This window comes from Mus pahari, chromosome 6 (assembly GCF_900095145.1).
Source record: "Mus pahari chromosome 6, PAHARI_EIJ_v1.1, whole genome shotgun sequence".
NCBI classification, from domain to species: domain Eukaryota; kingdom Metazoa; phylum Chordata; class Mammalia; order Rodentia; family Muridae; genus Mus; species Mus pahari.
Window position 1 is genome coordinate 2878371 of NC_034595.1, and position 19874 is coordinate 2898244.

A 19874-nucleotide genomic window follows, 5' to 3' on the forward strand; every position below is an offset into this window, starting at 1 on the left:
AAGACCCTCATGGAGAAAATAACTAGTAACATGACTTTTTCATAGATACTACTGTTGTCAGACATGTTAACTCAAATGTAAAACTTGCTTCCCTCTTCAAAACCAACATAAAAAGACAACATTCCTCCTATAGGAAATATACACAGCCTGGCTGTATTTGAATATTTGAATTTCAAACAGTGACCTCTTTGTTTTGTTACTAATATATACAAAAACAGTAAGTTATTTGAAAAGTTTAGTACTTCTGGGTCCCAGGACTCCCAGGATTAGAATATGTGCTTAAGTCCTTTAAACACTAACACTGCAGTGGAAAGGACCAGCTCAGGAACCTCATTCCAAGCAGAGAACTACAGTCAGCCGAGGAAGGATGAGATGGGGAGAAATAATTGGTTAGCCAGTAAAAAAAATAGCACTAAAACCATGCACATAAGAGTAACATTCTATGGACTGAGAAGGCTGTATTTATATTTTTAGGAAACATACAACACACACAACTAAAGAATGAATTTGAAAGAAAGGAAGAGTTAGGGTACATGGGAAGGTTTGAAGAGAGGAAAGGAAAGGGGAAAAACATATGTTACAACCTCAAAAGGTATATTTAAAAAAAATCTATCCTAATAGCTTAAATTCAGGGACAAAACAACCTTGGCAGAAGCACCATGTGCTCTCTTTATCTAACATTGCTGTTTCCTCCAATAAAATATTTCATTTGTCCAGTGCCCCTCCCAACAGCAAAGTTCAGGCCCACTGCCTTCCCTCACACACAGTGTGTGTGCAGTTACTGTCCGCCAGTGTAGACATGCCTGGTCACCATCATTACCTGTGACAGAAGCAGATTTCACTGAAAAGTCATGGAAGAAGCATGGCTCTTGGTGGTGGAGGTGGTGGTTTTAAGTTTAATGGCATATCATATAGTGAGCTTCCCTTTTTATATACAATTATTTTAGTTTCTGACAAATAGAAGTATGTAATCCCAACCACACATAATAATATTTAAGATAAAGAGCAGTCCTGCCATGCCTTCAAGGTCCCGTGTGGCCTCTCGTAGTGTATCCCTCCACACATTCCAGCCTTTGGTTTTCTGACCCTCCAATTTTCCTTTATCCAAAATACCACGTAAGTGTATCGTTCTATGTGACTTTCTGAAACTGATTCCTTTTACCTGACCTGAAGTGTTTGAGTTCCATCATGTGGGGCAAGCCTCTGGCCGGCTCCTTTTTCTTGCTGAGTCCTACATGTAGGCATAGTGTACTTTGTTTGTTCACTGTCTAGACAGTAATTGGGATGCTTCTACTTCTTTCCGTTATAAATAAAGTGCCATAAACACCCACTGGCAGGGTTTTGTGTGAACACTGGCTTTGGTGGTTTTCTTTCTCCTTGATGTAGGTGTAGGGGGCTGTTAGGCCTTGTGGCGAGTGTCTGTTTGGAGAATAAGTGTCTTCAGCCATGGCTCTGCTGCACTGGTTTGCACTGAGCACTAGCAGTTGTCTGAGCACTAGCAGTTCTCTCTCCTCCTCAGCATTTGCTGTTAGTCTGGGTTACATCCTAGCTGTGCTGGCGGATGTGCAGTGGTAACACATCACGGGTCGGTTTACATTCCCATGGATTAATGGTGTTGTGAACTTTTTCATATTCATATTGGGTAAAATGTCTTGTCACACGTTCTGCACAGTTTTAATTTCATCATCTATCTTTTTTTTTTTTTAATCATCTATCTTTTTATTACTTGGTTGCAGAAGTTCTTTATTCTGGAAAAAAAGATATTAACAGAATTGTGTTTTACAAATATTTTCTCCAGTTTATTTATTATTTATTTATTAGTCATTTTTCCAGTTTATGCTTGTCTTTTTACTTTCTAACAGTGTTTCTCAAACACAAAAATTTTAAGTTAGGGTAAAATCTAATTTGTTTATGGATTATTTTGAGACCGTATCTAAAAAAATGTTTAATAATGGTCACAAAGGTATTCAAAGTTGTACATTTAAATCTGTGGTTTATTTGGAAGTAATTTTTCTCTTCTGTGCTACTTAAGGACTATATATTTATGTTCCCCTAGAATTCATATATTGGAATCCTAACCCATAGACTTTGGGAAATAATTTAGGTTTGGGGAGTGAACTCTCATAAATGAGAAGATACTTGGGGGGTGGGGGGAGGCAACCACTCAGAGGAGAAGGGGAGGATAGGGGAAGGATTGTGGGAGGGGGTGACCTGGAGGGTGGCAGTGAACAGGATGTAAAGTGAATAAGTAAAAATTAAATTAAATTAAAAATAAATAAAGGGGAACCCAGAGAGCTCTCTGGCTTTTTTCAGTGTGCCACGCAGAAGGGCCCTTACCAGAGCCAAACCCTGCTGGCACCTTGATCTTAGATTTCCATACTCAGAATGATGTTAAATAAGTTCCTGAGGTTTATGTCACTCAATCTATACTCCCCTGCTATACTAGCCTAACCTGGTAGCAAAGTCTAGGTAGAAATGCTTCCGTTGTGTTTTGGTTTGCCTATGGAAGCCAGATTTTTCCAGCTCCGTGTACTCAAAATGCTGCTCTGTGGTTTGCCTTTGCAGCTTTGTAAAAACCAATGAATCGGATACATGCAAGTCTATGTCAGATCCTCTCAGATCTGCTTATTGATCCATAGGCTGTATTGACCTATAGGCTGTTACCACACCATCTTCATTACCGTAGCTCTGTGTCTTCAGTCTATACAATATAAAGTGCTCCGGTTTTAGTGTTTTACTCAAAAATTATTTTTCTCATTGCTGTAGATGGAAGCCAAGTCTCACTTGGTAGGCAAGTATTCTCCTGCTGAGTTACATCAGCAGTCCTTGAAATAAATTTCTATCTTTATATTATCCTTAATAATTTTAAAAGTATTTTTGTACAGAAATTGCTTTGAAGGATTTTTATACTTATTATCTTAACACTACTTTATAGGAAAGAATAACTTTAATGTTGATTTCTTTCACAGATAACATTCTGTAAGAGTTTTCTAATGCTGCCTAAGAAATTAATACGGATTTAGTTTAAACCAACAAATACTTTCATCTTGCAGTTTCTGTGGATCAGGAATCTAAACATTGCTTAGCTGAGCTGACAGACTGTCCGCAAGGGTGGCTCTTGCCTGAGGTTCAGAATTCTCTTGCAAGTACACATTGGCAGAATTAATTTTTGTGTAGTTTTAACATTTATGGCAGCTTGCTTCTCTAAGGCTAGCATTTAAGTGTCTTGCCTGATTCAAATTTCCTTTCCTCTCTCCCTCTCTCTCTCTCTCCCGCTCTCCTTCTCTCTTACTCTCCTTCCCTCTCTCCCTCTCTCTCTCTCTCCCTCTCTCCTTCTCTTTAACCCAACTTCCCTCTCTCGTTCTCTCTCTCCCCCTCCCTCTTCTTCATCTTATCTTACCTCGTCTCATCTCCCTTCATCTCAATATCTCACTTCATCTCTAAATTATCTTAAAAAACAGACCAAGTGGTTGAAGGTATAGATTGTTGGTAGCATATATGAAAAGCATGTACTAAGCTCTGAGTTTGATTCCCAGAACCACTCTGATCAGTCATCAATCAGTCAATAAAAAACTATTCAAATAAATCTTTCATGAATAACTGCTTAAAGTTCAATGATTAATTATATCTTTAAACCGCATCACAGTTGCCACAAAGCAGAAGATAATCATGGGAATGATAGCCTACCACATCCATAGATTCCCCCTCACTTAAGAAGAGGGGATCATACAGGACATGTGTTCTAGGAAGTGGGCATCTCAGTTGCTATACTAGTTTTTGTTCCTGTGCTAAAACTCTGAGCAAAGGCAACTTAGGGCACAGTTTATTTTGGCTTATGGTTCCAGAGTGCTATTTCCATAATGGTGGAGAAGGCATGATGGCAGGAGAAGGAAGCTGAGAGATCACATCTCAAACACACACACACACACACACACACACACACTCCACTGATATACTTCCTCTAGCAAAGCTCTACATACTAAAGGTTCTATAACACTCCAAACAGTTCTAGCAACTGGGGATCAAATGTTGAAATATATGAGCCTATGAGGGATACTTTTCATTCAAACCAATGCAGGTGCCATAACAGAATTTTGCCTCCTGTAAATACCATTGAAGATATCTATACCTTTAATAGATTACATCTTCCATAGAATCTAACTATTTCTCTTAGATTAAATGTTTATGGGCATAAAATTCTTTATGATGTTACCTTGTTTTCAAACTTTCTGCAGTCTGTACTGACAATTTTTCTTTCGTTCCTTGTATTGGAAATCTGTTTTCACTCTGGCTTTTGTGTTACTTTATTTTTACAATGTTGGGGGTTGACGCTAGGGCCTCATGTAGGCAAGGCAAATGTTCTATCACTTACTACAACAGTGTCCCTTCTAGTATAATCTGTTCTTAGTGATAAGTTCAATTGCAGATTTATTTTATTTTCCAAGAGCTTTTTACTGCATTGATTTTTCTCTTATTTTTCTCATTTTAATTTCACTGATCTCAGTTTGTACTTTTATTATGTGCCTTCTCTTTTCCTTAGGTTAAATTTGCTCTTAGTACACTAAAGTAGAAGCATAGATTATCAGTCTGAAACAGGTCGTCTATTCTTATGTAAACTTTCGGTGTTGTACATCTCCTTGGAAGCTTCCCTATGTGTAAGGCAAGAAGCCTGTATTGGTTATATTTTTCACTTAATAATGTTTTAAAATTTCCCTTAAAATTCTCTTTAATCCATGGGCTATCTTAATAATATGATGTTTAGTTCACAAGCATTTGATGATTTCCTATTACAGCTCTATTATTTATTATTTGCCTAATTGTATTACTATCAGAAAACATACTTGGTAGGTTTTCAGTCCTTTAATTCTCTTACTCTGGGTCTGTTTGGAAAATGTTCTATGGTATCTGGTTATCATTCCATAATGTTCAATAAATATTTGTTGGTCCATGCTGTGTTATAATGATGTTTGCTTCTTTATCCTTACAGGTATTGATTTTAGAGATTGTTGTTATTTTTAAGAGAGGAATGTTAGTTACTAAGGCAAATTTGAATCTTTCAGAGATTTCCAGCTTAGCAGTTTTGCTATATAGTTCAAAGCTTTGTTTTAATACATATACATTTCACATTACTATGTCTTTTCATTGTATTGACCCATTTATAGTTATAGAATGCCTCCATTTGATCCACAGAGTTATCTTTGCTGTTGTCTACCTTATTAAATATTAACCTACATCAATTTTATTTATTAGTGTTTGCATGTTAGGTCTTGGCTCTGATTTACTTTTAACCGTTTGTAATTATATAGTGGATGGATTTTTATATAACTAGCATGAAGTTCAGTCTTTTTATTTCCTGTCTCATGTATTTTTATCAGTGTGCTTATATAACATTAAATCTAATGTAATTGCAGTGTTAGGATTTAGGTTTTTCAGTTTATGTGTTTTTTCTGTTTCTAATTTCTTTGCCTTCCTCTTTATTGTCTTCCTTTCCATTTATTGAGCAGTTTTAGTATCCCATTTTAACTTATATGTAGCCAACCTTTTCCTAATTGTACTTTTATTTTATAAGAATTATTTATTTTATGTAAATGAGTACACTGTAGCTTTCTTCAGACACACCAGAAGAGGGCATCAGATCTCATTAGAGATGGTTGTGAGCCACCATGCGATTGCTGGGAATTGAACTCAGGATCGCTGGAAGAGCAGCCAGTGAGTGCACTTAACCTCTGACCCCTAAGTGCTCTTATTAAGATAAAATTCACATTCCATGCATTTTACCAATCAAAAACATATAATTTAATGGTTTTATTTATTGACATACTTAACATTAAAATAATTACCACTTCCTGCTAAGAAATCGTATGCACCTCATCTGGAACTAGCTCAAATCCAACAAATTCCTCAAAGTTAAAGGCAACTGCTAATGTACACTTTGTTTGAATAGATATATTTGTTCAAGACATTTCATAGAAGTAAAGTTGTACAACATATGATATTTGGACCAGCTTCTCTCACTTAGCACATGTTTTCAAGGTCTATCTATGTTATGTATATATTTGACCACATTCCTTTTGTTGAATATTATTTCAGTTTGTGGACCTATAGCATTTTGTTTATCCATTCATCAGCTGACCACTTGAGATTCCACTTTGGAGCTATGATGAATAGTACTATTATGAGGCATTTTTTTGAACCTGCTTTTGCGTGGACATACTTCATTTCTCTGGGGTATCTATTTTGGAGTGGAGTCGTTGCATTAAGTTGTTACTCTGGGTTTATCTTGAAGAATTGTTTTCCAAAATGGTGATACCATTTTATGTTCCTTCTAATAGCACATGAAGATTTTAATTTTTCATATTCACATTAATCTTTGTTATATAATATGTTTGTTATGATTATTATTCTAGTGGTTTTTTTTTTAATTACCTCTACAGTGCTGGTGAGAAGGCTCAGTGAGTAATGGCATTTGCTACCAAGCCTGATGCTTGATACATGGTGGAAAGATAGAATCCACAACCACAAGTTGCGCTCTGACTTCCATATGTGTGCCATATCATGCATACATGTACATGTGTGTGCTCATACAGATATTTTTAGATTATTTTTATTATTATTTTAGTTCTGTTCATGAGTACATGTGAACACAATGTCCATGGAGGCAGAGAGTTTTGGTCCCCTGAAACTTGAGTTGCAGATTATGCCGTGCCTCCCAGAATAGGTTCTGGGAATCAAAATTGGGTCCTCTGCAAGAGCAGTGCTCACACTTTACCACGGAGTCATCTCTACAGCCTCACAAACCCCCAATTTAATTTGCCCCCATAAATAGAGAACCATATCATATAGTACTGGGGTTTGGGTTGTCGTTCATCAAAACATAATTCATAAAAGAATAGTCTGCTGTATTCCCAGATACTGTTCATGTTCAGTTGTATTTCTTCATTCTTGATATTCTAGGTTTTTTTAATCACCTCCTTTCTCTTTGAAGAACTTTCTACATTAACTTTATGAGGACTGTCTTTAAATTCTGTTTTCTTCATTCAAACTTTGCTCATGAAAGATTTAACTAGGAATTATGAATTGACAGTTTTGCTGTCTTGAAGAGTGCCACTGCCTCCTGGCCTCCTCTGTTTCAAGTGGGACACATTCTGTCCTTTGAATGGCTGCTCCCCACAGTGAGTGTTGGGCCTCTTTACTGCTTTCATGGTTTCTTTCTTCATCTTCAGCTTTCATAAGTTTTATTTGATTGATTCCACATAGATTTTTTTTGGATTTATTTAATTTGATTGTTTCTGAACTTCTTTCAATTGTAGAGCTTTGTCTTTTAACAAATTTGGGCCATGTCTAACCATTATTTCTTAAATAGTACTTTTATTTTTATTTTATATTTTCTAAAATTTTGCATGTGTGTTTGTGTGTACATGCAAAAGTTCTTGTCATGGCACATGCAGGTAGAGGTCAGAAACAACCTTGCGAATTAGTCTTCACCATCCACCTTGTTTGTGACAGGGCCTGGCTGTGTTCTGCTGTGTATAGCAGGCTCTGTGACCGGAATCTTCCAGTGGTTCTCTTGTCTCTGCCTCATGTCTTGAAACAGGAACAGCAGGATTACAGGCTCATGCTACTGTGTCCAGCTTTTACTTGGGTCTTGTGGATTTAAACTCATGACCTCATACTTGTGTGGCAACTGCTTCACCCACCAAGCCTTCTTCCCAGTTGATCAACTATTTTTAGTATTTTATTGTTTTTCTTACTTCTTGAAACACTGATGATGTATTACTGTTATTTTGTTACTGACCCCATACATCTCAAAAACTGTTAAATCTTTTTGTTTGTGTCTTCAGTGTTTGTTATTCAAATTGAATAACGTCTGTTGGTTTGTCATCAAGTTTGGAGATTCGTCCCTGTATTATCTCCATTCTGCGCCTAAGCTGTTTGATGAGGTTTTACTTTTGCTTATTTTATTTGGTTATACATTTGTTTATTAGAAAGTTGTCATTTTATGCACCAGCATGGTATGGCACACCTGCAACCTCTGCACTTGGGAGACTAAAGCAGGAAGATGGTGAGTTTAAGGTCACCATTGGCTACATAGTGAGATTCTGTTAAATATATGTATTTGGTATATACTATATAACTATATAGTATTATATAATATAACATATATGTGTATGTATCTCAATAAATATTTACACTTTTTTCCATTGGCTTATATTTCTATTTCTGGTCCTTTCCAGAGACTTATTTCCACATTTGTGTCAAGAATATTAATGATTGTTGGAGCAATTTTGAAATATTTATCTTAAATATTGTCTGGATTATCACAGTTATTCTTTTATTGATATTTTCATAATTCAAGTTATCTAGTAATTTAGAACTATGCCTTTGACATTTTATGTCAAGAGACTGTATTCTCTTTATCTATTTTATTTTAGAAGATTAACAACCAGTTTTGGTTTAGAATAATATTCTGTTTCAGTTTTATAGACTTCAGTTCAAGGGTGTCAACTTAGTTTTCAGATCCCTTATAGGTTCATCTGGCCTTTCCTACTTCTGGGCTGTCTGTTCCAGGTTAGAAGCTGGGCAGGACTCCATGTGTAGTTCAGTTTCTGGAGAGTTTGCTATCCTGATTGTAGTCATTTCACAGGAGTTGGTCAGGTTGCCCATGATCCTGTAGACAGTTTAAAGAACTGTCTTCTCTAGGCTTCTCCTCTCCGTGTCCTCTCTTAGTCTGTAAGAAATAATAAGAGAATACCTCTTTGCTATCCTTTGCTTAATTTAGGGTAAGTAGCTGGCAAGGCTCAACCCAAGCACCCAGTAGGCAGGAGAATGGTGTATTTTCTTTTCATCTGTGTGCAGAGAAGAGCAGGAATAGTCAGAATCATGTGGCAGGGCCATCTATGTCTCAGACTTTCTCTGCCATCTACTCTCAGTATGCAGATGTGTGGATCAGTAAACTTCTCTACACTTCAGATGTCAGGAATGCAGGAATGCTACTATCTACCTCCTAGACTAAATTAAAATGAAATCATATACAGTAGAATTAGCACAGTACTCAATAATAAGGATTTAGAAATTATATCTCCTACTTATATTAGTAATAAGGACAATTATTAAATATCACCCTTTCTTGTATTGTAGGAAACTCTGTTCTCAAAGACAAAGAAGACCAATTTGGGAGAACACCACTTATGTATTGTGTGTTGGCAGACAGATTGGACTGTGCAGATGCTCTTCTAAAAGCAGGAGCAGATGTCAACAAAACGGACCATAGCCGGAGAACAGCCCTCCACCTTGCAGCTCAAAAGGTGAGAAGTCAAATTACCTTGAAGAGGAAACTGTGTGGCTGTTTGTCACTTTACTGATGGAACTGTGCAATGAACAAACACATGACAAAGGACAGACACGTAGGCTTCTGGGCTTCCCCAACAATAGTCTATAAACTGGGTCTGAGGACAGTCCACACACAATGTCCATGTATGGAGAGAAGACAAAGGCTCAAAAGAAACAACAGTATTTGTTGTTTCAGAGACTGGGCTTAGTACTAGAAATGAACATGATCTTCATGGTTAGGAATGTTTGCTTTTCCTTCATGAATATTACTTTTTGAATTAAAAGTTTCATTCCCTGTAGAAATTTGTGGTATTAGACCCATAAAGAAATTTATTTTCTACTGTACTTTTAGCTTTTTAAAAATATAAAGTTATATTGATTAATGTAATTTAAAGTTTTGAAAGTCATTGTTGCAACAAAAGTTCAGATCTGTTTGTTTGTTTGTTTGTTTGTTTGTTTGAGACAGGGTCCTACTATGTAGTTCTGCTGCCCTGGAACTCACTATAGATCAGGCTGGTCTGGAACTCACAGAGATCTGCTTGCCTCTACCTCCCAAGTGCTGTAGTTAAAGGCGTGGACCACTACACCAGGTTCAGAGTTCAGATTTTTAAGATGAACCATAGTAAAAAGATAAAATAAGAAGCTTCAAAGGTAAAGACTTGCCTAAAAACCATTTTCCTTCCATGAAGTTTTGGTTAATAAGACATTCTTCTAGTTCATGTTATTTTTCTTTTTGTTACATCAGACTTCATATTTTTGTAATAAAAAACAGTGAACATTTGTTAGATCAAGCATAAGCTAGTAGTGGTATTTCTCATTTAGAAATATGACCAAACAGAGCTGACTAATTGAAGGGTTAGGAAAATGCCTCTCCATGTGCTGAATGCATAAACAGAGGCTGACATTAAGCTCTGCCGCTCATGGTGCACTCACAGGGAGGTCTGTCAGCCTGCTTCCACTTACTTCTCCTGAATGGGTTTTCATTACAGTAATTTCAAAAAAAAACAAAAAACAAACAAACAAAAAAAAAACAACTCTCATTTTTAACCTCAGATTTAACTGCTATTTAAATTCTTATAAACTTTCACCTTGGCTTGTCAACTAACAAAATTATTCCCTGGAAAATAACTATATTTACCTTGTTATTATTTAAAAATAGGAATGGATACAATATCAAGAATTTGGTGCTATTTAGACTTCTCATTGTGAGTCATTTAGGTAGGAGACTCAAACTTTTTAAAATTTTATTTATTTGTGTATTTTTTTTTATATGAGTGCTCTGTCTGCACGTACGCCTGCATGCCAGAAGAGGGTATCAGAGCTTATACATGGTTCTGAGCCACTGTGGCTGAGAATTGAATTCCGGACTTGCAGAAGAGCACCCAGTGCTCTCAACTCCGGAGCAGTCTTGCCTGCATGAGACGCCATTGAAAATGTGGATGGGACGATCCTGACACTAGGAAGGGATTTTGTGTTTTGTTTTGGTTTTGGTTTTGGTTTTTGGTGGACAGGGTGAGGTAGGATTAAGTTGATGATCTAATACTATGACTTCCTAGAGAACTGATGTGACCAGCATGGCCAACACAGGGGCTTGCCTCCTCAGCTAAGTTAGCTTTATCAGATGCAACTCATTATTTTCTGTCACTCCTTATTTTAGTGTTAATTTGGTTTTTTGTTTATTAGTTTTGTGAGTTCTTTTTGTTTTAGTGGGTGGTGGCTGTATGTGTGTGTATGTGTGTGTGTGTTGTTGTTGTGAGAGAGTGTCTCACAGTGCAGCATAGACTGCCGTCAGTCTTGTGGCAATTCTCATACCTTAGCCTCCCTACTGCTGGAATTGGAGGTGTAAGCCACCAAGCCAGGGCGCTTGTTTTGATTATGTTTTTTAATTATTAAAATTCTTACTGTGTGTTGTGTATGCATGGTGTGTGTATAGACACACATGCCACAAAGCGTATGTGGATGTCAAAGTCAGTTCTTTCTTTCCACCTTTACTGGGTTTTAATGATTGAACTCAGATCTGAGGGTCTCCAACCTTGTGCAGCAAATGCCTCTGCTTACTGTGTTAATGACAGTTCTACATCTGTGATGAAACCTGATGGCCAAGGCTTCTGAAAGAGAAAGTTTGTTTGGGCTGATGGTTCAGAGGCAAAGTGAAGGCATGGTTCCTGTAACAGCAACTGAGAACTCACATCCTGGGAGTTCCCACAGTGGGAAGCAGAAGAATAAACTGAGAGTGGCACCCCTAGTGACACACCTCCTTCAGCAAGGCCACGCCTCCTAAGCATACCCAGATGGCCACCAACTGGGAACCAAGTGTTCAAATATCCCTTCCCAGAGGCCCCTTGGTCTTGCAAACTTTATATGACCCAGCACAAGTGAATGCCAGGGCCAAGAAGTGGGAGTGGGTGGGTAGGGGAGCAGGGCGGGGGGGGGGGGGAGGGTATAGGGAACGTTCAGGATAGCATTTGAAATGTAAATAAAGAAAATATCTAATAAAAAAAAAGAAATGTAAATGCAGTAAATACCTAATAAAAAATTGAGAAAAAAAAAAAAACAGCCAAATATCCCTTCCCATGGGGTACATTCTCTTTCAAGCTACCATCTTGCTAGCCTTGATATTTTAATTATGGTTTTAAATAGTGTCAGTGAGGAAATAGAATTAAGATGTACTGTTAGAACTTCTATAGTTGATTACATGTATTACAAATTTCATGTTCTTTCAAGGATCTCATAGTTAACACCCTCCTTTTGCTCTTGCTTTATTTATTTTTTACATGATTGCCGCGAGCAGTGGTATGTCATTAAGTTATATTTATTACTAGACTTTCCAGAGAAAGAGTTGGAATTATTCTTTAGTACCCTGTTCTGTCTAGTCAAACACAAGTGTTATGTTTGATTTTGTGCTTCCCACAAAGTTCCATTTTTAAGTAATCTAAAATAAACACAATAAGCAGAAATAAGATGATCAAGATTCTTCATTGTTGTTGTTTTAGTTTTAGTTTTTGTTTTTTTCAGGACAGGGTTTTTCTGTGTAGCTTTGACTGTTCTGGAACTCTCTCTCTGTAGACTAGGCTGGCCTTGAACTCACAGAGATCCACCTGCCTCGACCTCCTGAGTGCTGTGCTGGGCTTAAAGGCATGAGCCACCACCACCCAGCAAGAAATATTTTTTAAGAATATATGGAGATAAGTTCCAAGTCCGATAAGACATCCTGTTTCTGAGAACACATGATTCTCTCTCTCTCTCTCTCTCTCTCTCTCTCTCTCTCTCTCTCTCTCTCTCTCTCTCTCTCTCTCTCATCTCTATCTCTATCTCTATCTCTATCTCTATCTCTCTCTCTGTGATCTCCCAGTGAAAGACAACCAGCTTGTACAAAGAGTATGGCAGTCAGCCTGGCCTTTATCTTTAAAGGCTTTTTCCGAATTGTAATGCAGATGATACAGCCCTAACAGTCTCATGGGTTTGAAGAAACCAGGATATAAGTGGCATTGCTAGGGTGGAAAGAACAATGCAGGAGGAACCCAGAAATCCTGCTGCAGATCCCATCCGTCTGTCAGCAGTTACACTGTGCTGCTGCTGCAGGTAGGGCCTGGTGAAACCTGGCGGGAAACAGCACCTGCGAGGTGGAAAGACTAAGCAGTTATTGTTCTTAATGATCCATTTTCTTTCATGATTAAGTCTTTTAGTCCATAACAAATTGATTTTTGTGCAGGGATCCATTCTCACTTGAAAATATATGGGTAATTAAGTTTGCCTACATAAATTCATTAATTTAGTCATATATCAGCTGTGTGCTGGTGTGAGGCTTTTGTACAATGCAATCCCTATACCTTTTTTTTTTTTCTAGTGAAAAGTTCTTTCTACAATTGATCCATTTAGGAAATTTGAAGTTACGTGATTGATGTATCTAAGGGGAGTAACATGACAATCAAAGCTTCTTTGAAAGAGGAATAAAGCTTAGGTGCCAGGTGAGGAATTATAGTCAAGCCAATGGAGTGGAATTGAATCTAATAGATACACCGTGGAAATCCTGACTCAACACATAGTTGCAAGTCATTTTCTAGGTAGCCATGATTGTGTAACTGTGGATGCAGGGGCAGGCAGAGCCAGCCAGCCCAGCCTCATAGGTAAGCCCCAAACCACTGTAAAATCCTGTACAAAACAGGGTGGATGGCACTTGACAAGTGGTACCTCAGGTTGGCCTCTGGCCTCCACGTGCACACACATGTATTTACTGTTTGTGTAGCTATCAATTTTCATGCATATGACCGTGATTCATTTATAGATGTAGATCAAAAGTACTACAAAACTAGTACTGTACTGGAATACAAGATGGACAACTTTCGTACAGCTGACCCATCTACCTATAATGAATGCATTTAGCATATACCAACAGTCATAGCATATGAATAGTAAGTGTTATTATTTATATCCATGCTCATGCTATTATGTTTCTTTATAATACAAAACTACACTGTTAGCTTTTAGGTTTATTAGTGGAGAAACATATTCCCATAGTATTTCGTGTATATCTGTTAGTACATCATTATGTTTCATTGTAACTATAATGTTTCTTTTTTTGTCATGTTTAAATTTAAAAATAATTTTAAAAATAATGTTTTTATTGGGCTGGAGAGATAGGAATCTTTTCTTTTTTATTTTTTCAAATTTTTTTAGATATTTTCTTCATTTACATTTCAAATGCTATCCCAAAAGTCCCCTATACCCTCCCCCCACCCTGCTCCCCTGCCCACCCACTCCCACTTCATGGCCCTGGCATTCCCCAGTACTGGGGCATATCAAGTTTGCAAGACCAAGGCGCCTCTCTTCCCAAAGATGGCCAACTAGGCCATCTTCTGCTACATATGCAGCTAGAGACACAGCTCAGGAGGTATTGATTAGTTCATATTGTTGTTCCTCCTATAGGATTGCAGACCCCTTCAGCTCCTTGGGCAATTTCTCTAGCTCCTCCATTGGGGGACCTGTGTTCCATCCAATAGATGACTATGAGCATCCACTTCTGTATTTGCCTGGCACTGGCAAAGCCTCACAGGAGACAGCTATATCAGGGTCCTTTGAGCAAAATCTTGCTGGCATGTGCAATAGTGTCTGCATTTGGTGGCTGATTGTGGGATGGATCCCCAGGTGGGGTAATCTCTAGATGGTCTATCCTTTCGTCTTAGCTCCAAACTTTGTCTCTGTAACTCCTTCCATGGGCATTTTGTTCCCTATTCTAAGGAAGAATGAAGTATCTACACATTGGTCTTCCTTCTTCTTGATTTTCTTGTGTTTTGCAAATTGTATCTTGGGTATTCTACATTTCTGGGATAATATCCACTTATCAGTGAGTGCATATCAAGTAACTTTTTCTGTGATTGGGTTACCTCACTCAGGATGATATCCTCCAGATACATCCATTTGCCNAAGAATTTCATAAATTCATTGTTTTTAATAGCTGAGTAGTACTCCATTGTGTNAATGTACCACANTTTCTGTATCCATTCCTCTNTTGAGGGACATCTGGGTTCTTTCCAGCTTCTGGCTATTATAAATAAGGCTGCTATGAACATAGTGGAGCATGTGTCCTTATTGCCAGTTGGAATATCTTCTGGGTATGTGCCCAGGAGAGGTATTGCTGGATCTTCCGGTAGTACTATGTTCAATAATGTTTATTTTATGCTTTAAGAAAAAAAAGGAGCTTGAAATGCCAGGCAAGCACGTTATCTTATTTATTTTTGAATCCTTCTAGATCTAGTACATTTAACATGTTTCTTTGAATGAATTTTAACCACCCCCCAGTAAAGCTGATTTTATAACTACAGTTCTAGCATAGTTCTTTCCACTTAATAGACAGTATTTGTTTAATACATATGAATGAATCAGTAATAAATTTATTATGAAAGATATTGACTTCAAAAATGTTAACATTTAAATAAATAGATATATTTATTCTTTTTTTCATTTTCCATCACCTTTCTTTCTGATTTGATAAGCAGATTTTTATAAAACTGCATTTAATTTACATATAAATAGCACTTTTATGCCTTAATCTCTTTAACTTTAAGATGAATAGGTAGGCTAATACTCCCTATCTTCTCTATAGGAGTTATGAGAACTTAAACTTAAAGCGTTTAATTTGTTGGAGATATGTGCTTTCTAGGAATATGTTACCAGTGTTGTTGCTACTAGGCATGTTGCAGATATTTATTGGTCCTTTAAGTTGGGGATCTTTGCTCTCTTCTATACCTATTATCCTTAGGTTTGGTCTTCTCAGTGTGTCCTAGATTTCCTGGATGTTTTGGGTTAGGAGCTTTTTGCCATTTGCATTTTCTTTGACTGTTGTGTCAATGTTTTCTATGGTATCTTCTGCACCTGAAATTCTCTCTTCCATCTCTTGTATTCTGTTGCTGATGCTTGCATCAATGACTCTGGATCTCTTTCCTAGGTTTTCTAATGCCAGGGTTGTCTCCCTTTGTGATTTCGTTATTGTTTCTATTTCCATTTTAGATCTTGGATAGTTTTGTTCATTTCCTTCATGTGTTTTCTTGTAATTCTTTAAGGGACTTTTGTGTTTCCTTTTTAAGGGCTTCTAGCTCTTTGCCTGTGTTCTCCTGTATTTCTTTAAGGGAGTTATTTATGTGCTTCTTAAAGTCCTCTATCATCATCATGAGAAGTAATTTTAGATCCGAATCTTGTTTCCAGTGCGATGGTATATCCAGGACTTGCTATGGTGGGAGAATTGGGTTCTGATGATGCCACGTAACCTTGGTTTCTGTTGCTTCTGTTCTTACGCTTGCCTCCGGCCATCTGGTTATCTCTAGTGCTCCCTGCCTTGTCTATGTCTGACTGGAGCCTGGTCTTCCTGTGATACTGGTTGTGTCAGAACTCCTCCGAGTCAAGCTGTCTCTGGGATCCTGTGATTCTGGGATCCTGTGATCCTGTGATCCTGAGATTCTGGGTGTGTCAGAGCCCTGGGAGTAAAGATGCCTCTGGAACCCTGAGATTCTGGTGTGACCAAGCCCCTGGAATCTGGGGATCCTGGGCATGTTAGAGCACCTTGGAGTGGAGGTTATCTGGGTGTTGTGGGACTGGCTGCAGAGATTGGTCCCAAAGTTTGCCCAGGACTCCGACCCAGACCAGAAGGAACCCATGCCACTGGTCGAGAGGGGTTCCTGCTTCCCTGGATCCTGCTGGTCCCAGTTACTCCCTGTGGTGTTGGGACAGATGTTGTGTCCCAACCTTTGATCCAATAATCCCAGGCATGTTAGAGCACCTGGGACTGGAGCTTACTCTGGGTATTGATGGCATATTGCAACATAGGTACAAACATCAGCTACCACAGAGGGGTTAGTACTTGTTACAGACACATGGCTCTTTGGATCTTTTCTAGTTTGACATTGGATAAGGAGTCATGAAAATGTGTCTGTCTTCTTAAGATTTGTGTCCTGTACTATGTGTGTATTATTTCATGTAAAATATTATTTATCAATGTTAAAATGTCTAGAACTTTGAATTCATTATCTGTAGATAATTGTTACCTGTTTCTGTCTGTCTCTGTGTCTATGTGTCTGTCTCTGTCTGTCTCTGTCTCTGTCTCTCTCTCTCTATCTCTCTCTCTCTCTCTCTCTCTCTCTCTCTCTCTCTCTCTCTGCAATGCTGAAGGTTGGGCTTGGAACTTCATGCATATTAGGCAATTGCTTCATCTCCAGTTCTCTTAAAAAAAATTAATTCACTGTTCTCATTGCCTTTGCGTATGTGTGGGCTCTAGCTTATTCATTTTTATGTTAATGAAGATTATAAGCATATGGGTATAATAGGAAGTAATGTGAAAGACATTCAAGTGCCTAACACTTAGAAGTAAAACTATTATTTTATATTTTATATAAGTTCTTTTAAATGAAGCTAAATAAATGTCCTTAAAATCAACTTACTATCTAAAATCCTATTTCTCTTTCTCCTAAGTTAGATTGAGTTTGGTGGTTTCAATTTCATGAATATTTTTCCAACATACACTCACTCACACACATAAGGAACATTATGTTATGTGCTTAAAATTTTTAAATAAATGGTATGATATGATACATATTATTCCCCAGCTTTATAAAATTGAGTATTATGTTTTGAGATTTACTTGTATTGAATCATGTAGCCCTGGTTCACTAAAGATTATAGAAAAATACCCAAAGACACATGAAAAGGAATATCACCATTAGTAATTAGGAAAATGCAAATTGCCAGGCAGTGGTGGCATGTCTTTAATCCCAGCACTTGGGAGGCAGAGGCAGGTGATTTCTGACTTCAAGGCCTGCCTGGACTACAGAGTGAGTGTAGCCAGAACAGCCAGGGCTATACAAAGAAACCCTGTCTCGAAAAACAAAACAAAACAAAAAAAGGAAAATGCAAATTAATGCCATACTAAGATACCACTACTCAGTCATCTGAATGTCTGAAATGAAAATGCAAGACAGTTTCTACACAGAGGCTGGTGGTGGCAATGTGGACCAACTAAAGTGCTCAACATTTCATGAAGGTGTAAACTGGTGCATCCACTCTGGAAAACTGTACCTACCTACTAGAGACACAATTGTAAATTTAAGTCTAAGTAATACATGAGGTAAATGAGCTCCTCTTTCTACCAAACGTTGTTTGAAATGATCAAGGATTTATTCATAGAAGCAAAAAAAAAAAAATTCTTTTCTATTTTTGCAGTGCTGAGAATTAAACTCAGGATTCTGCATGTTAGATCACTGCTGTATCACTGAAATGTCTTCCTGCTCCAGTATTTTAATAATAGGTCAAATAACCCAAATATCTATCAACCTGAAATAGGAAAATACATTTCTATGATATTCCTGCTACAAAATTTGAAAAAACGAAGGGTTGGTCTCTATAGTCTCATAAGTGAGCTTCATAGACATTATGTTGAATGAAATAGATTACTTTTTAAATATGTGTATTATTTATAGGGATTTCAATAGCAGGCTAAACTGCTCTCTGGTGGCTGAAATCAGATTTGTGGTTACCTTCAGAGTATGCAGTACCTGAGAGTGTGGAGCTTTCCAGGGTGCAGGAGATCTTCTGGGTTTTAGTCTGTGTGTTAGCTCCATGAAAATGTATCACTTTGTCTTCTTAAGATATATATGTCCTGTACTTTGTGCATACTGTTGTATGTAAAGTATTATTCATCAATGGTAAAATGTCTAGAACTTTGTAATCATTACCTGTAGGTAAGATCAGGGACGATGGAATTAACAATGGTTTCTGACCTGGGCATGTAAACTCTAAGGTCACAAATCTCACCTGAGTTTGTAGAACAATATGAAAGCCTTAATCCAGGATCTGACCCTTGAGTTTTTAGAACTAGATATGCATAGTCCTCCTAGACTTCTTATGAAAACACAGATTTCCGGGCCTACTTCACGCATTTTTAAATTAGTCAAGGCAACCTGAAACAAGAGAGTTACTTCTCTGGCAAGTTCCAAGGTGAAGACAGCGGTGGTGACAAAACTCTCTGAGAACTGCTGCTCTGATCTACCCACATCCTTTCCTGTTTTGTACTCTTCTCAATTTCAGTACATGGCCTTGTCTAGATATAATTGGTATTACTGGCTTTAGGTATTATATCCTACCATTAGGATATAATAAGCAAGGAGGAATATGACAAGAAAAGTTACTGAGTTCAGAGTGAACTGAGTGTTGGTCCCTATGGAGTATCTTGGTAGTTGACAGTTGCCATGACTTTTGCTATGCTAGTTTGGATCTGCAAAGTGAGGTCTGAACTAGAGTTTTTAGTATAAACATAGGTCATAAGAGTTGCTGTGCCCAAGTGTGAACTAGAGAGGGGAAACAGGATCTAATATAAGAAGCACTAATATTGAAGAATAATTTAAGCAAAATAAGCTTACAAAGAGACAGTTAAAAAAGGGAGAAGAACTATGTGAGAATTCTGTTGCAAACCTGGCCTAATCAACAAGTTTGAAACTGTAAGAGACCTTGGCTTCAAACAAAACCAAAATGGACAGTTCCTGAAGAAAAACCTAAGGTTGACCTCTGGCCTCTACATGTACAGTGTGCACACATATCTACATACTTGTACACATAGGCACATACAGTCAAATTTATGGGGTGAGTGAATGATTTCCGAATCAAAGTCCCTTGGTAAATTGGAGCAAAACATTCCAAAGTATCTCCAAGATATAGTGAGGGAGTTTGGACTTAGGCAGAGGAGCTTGTTTGCTTAGTGGGCTTGGCAAGAATTGAGAACAGGTCTGACTATTGCTGACAACTATTGTTATAAACTAGCTTTAAAACCAAAGTTTCCCTGGTTCCGGTCCATTCGGGGCCACCCCTGCCATCTCTCTTATTAACCCCAGCAGAGGCAGCAGAATTCAAGGCCCCTATCTACAGCAAACCAGTAGCCAACATCAAAGTAAATGGAGAGAAGCTAGAGGCAATCCCACTAAAATCAGGGACTAGACAAGGCTGCCCACTTTCTCCCTACCTATTCAATATTGTACTTGAATTCCTAGCCAGAGCAATTTGAC

General features: G+C 37.8%; 1 protein-coding gene across 3 annotated transcripts in view; it reads left to right on the forward strand.

The window, feature by feature from the left end:
- The window catches only part of Invs (inversin), a 143566-nt gene that overhangs the window by 11133 nt on the left and 112559 nt on the right, over positions 1–19874 (forward strand). For all 3 annotated transcript variants that reach the window (XM_021200447.2, XM_029539492.1, XM_029539491.1), the window contains exon 3: positions 9139–9305. In XM_021200447.2, the coding sequence (XP_021056106.1) occupies positions 9139–9305 (167 nt within the window). The remainder of the gene's footprint in view (positions 1–9138; positions 9306–19874) is intronic.